General features: G+C 44.1%; 1 protein-coding gene across 1 annotated transcript in view; it reads left to right on the top strand.

Moving 5' to 3' along the window:
* Window positions 1–1079, top strand: part of LOC109378934 (nuclear receptor coactivator 7-like) — an 8750-nt gene extending 7671 nt beyond the window's left edge. The window contains exons 2-4 of the mRNA XM_019635187.1: window positions 2–45; window positions 463–536; window positions 923–1079. Coding sequence (XP_019490732.1) covers window positions 2–45; window positions 463–536; window positions 923–1058 — 254 coding nt within the window. The 3' untranslated portion in view covers window positions 1059–1079. The remainder of the gene's footprint in view (window position 1; window positions 46–462; window positions 537–922) is intronic.
* Window positions 1080–1309: the final 230 nt, after the last annotated feature.

The following is a 1309-nucleotide window of genomic DNA, read 5'->3' as shown; positions in this document are numbered from 1 at the left end:
GGCACGGGCGAAACTTTCCTCTACACGTTTAGCCCAAATTTCAAGGTACCTCGATAGGAGAAAGATCTGATTTCCCAATGTCACCACATCAGGGGTTCGGGTGGGGTTGAAGGTAGGCGGCTGTCATCAGTCAGAGCAGCAGCTGTCCTGTAACCTCACCGGGACCTCCGACCTTGATGACTGTAGCACACAAACTGCTTAGGGTCCCTCCCTGGGCCTTGGGAATTGCTCTTCTGCGTGGTCTGGGGTTCAAGGAGGGACTGAAGGTCAGAGTCAGCATGGGCCAGAGAGGCCTTGCTTACTTCATGATTCCTGTGGAGATCTCGTCCTGGTGTGGGGGAGACCAGCTGCCAGGAGCTTCCTCAGCCAGTGGGTAGTTCCAGAGGTACTAGCCCAATGTTTCCTCTTTGTTAATGCTCCAGATTAAAATGCCTGTTCTCTGTCTTGTGTTTCTACCCTAAGGTCTTTAAGTGGAGTGGAGAAAACTCATACTTTATCAATGGAGACATAAGTTCTTTAGAACTTGGTGGTGGAGGGTAAGGTTTTTGTTGTTGTTATTATTAATTTACCACCTGACCTGAGTGGGTCTGGTTTGACCCAGGTAACCAAAACCTTGGTGTCGGGTGATTTTAGCTCACCCATATGCTTATATTAATTAGGACAGTGGCCTAACACATGACACTAAGAGTCCAAGATAAAATGATTTATTTATGTGTCTAAATGAAGGACTACTTACTACCATGTGTCTTTTAGGGAAGACAGGTCATTTAAATGAAATAAAGGAAATGTACCCTTTATTTTACAAGCAGTTTAGGGTGTTTGTCTGTCTATAGCATAAAGGAAAGACAGATGGGACAAGGGAAGACAGTGTGCCACATAAGCTTGAAATGTTTTCACCTTTTTGTATTTTTAACCTTTTCAGGGGGCGATTTGGTTTATGGCTAGATGCTGATTTATACCATGGACGAAGCAACTCCTGCAGCACTTTCAATAATGATATTCTTTCCAAAAAAGAAGATTTCATAGTTCAGGACCTTGAAGTTTGGACATTTGAGTAAAATTCAGACTGCCTTAAAATACAGCATGAAAAAGACTGGGTTTAGGATCAGCCCTCCTAAAGCTGGCTGGAAGACAAAGCGCCAGCCTAGACTTCCTCATCCCATCATGATGCTTTCTTTCTGCCATCATCTCAGAGCATGATCACATTGCAGAGAGATCCTGCAAGGTACATGTGGAGGGCAGACATTGATGAAAGAGATTTGACATCCAGATCGTTGAAAGACTGTACTTTCACTTTTTCAAACCCATA

Source organism: Hipposideros armiger, unplaced genomic scaffold (assembly GCF_001890085.2).
Source record: "Hipposideros armiger isolate ML-2016 unplaced genomic scaffold, ASM189008v1 scaffold_8048, whole genome shotgun sequence".
Lineage (NCBI taxonomy): Eukaryota > Metazoa > Chordata > Mammalia > Chiroptera > Hipposideridae > Hipposideros > Hipposideros armiger.
This window is presented reverse-complemented; position numbering and strand designations above follow the sequence as displayed.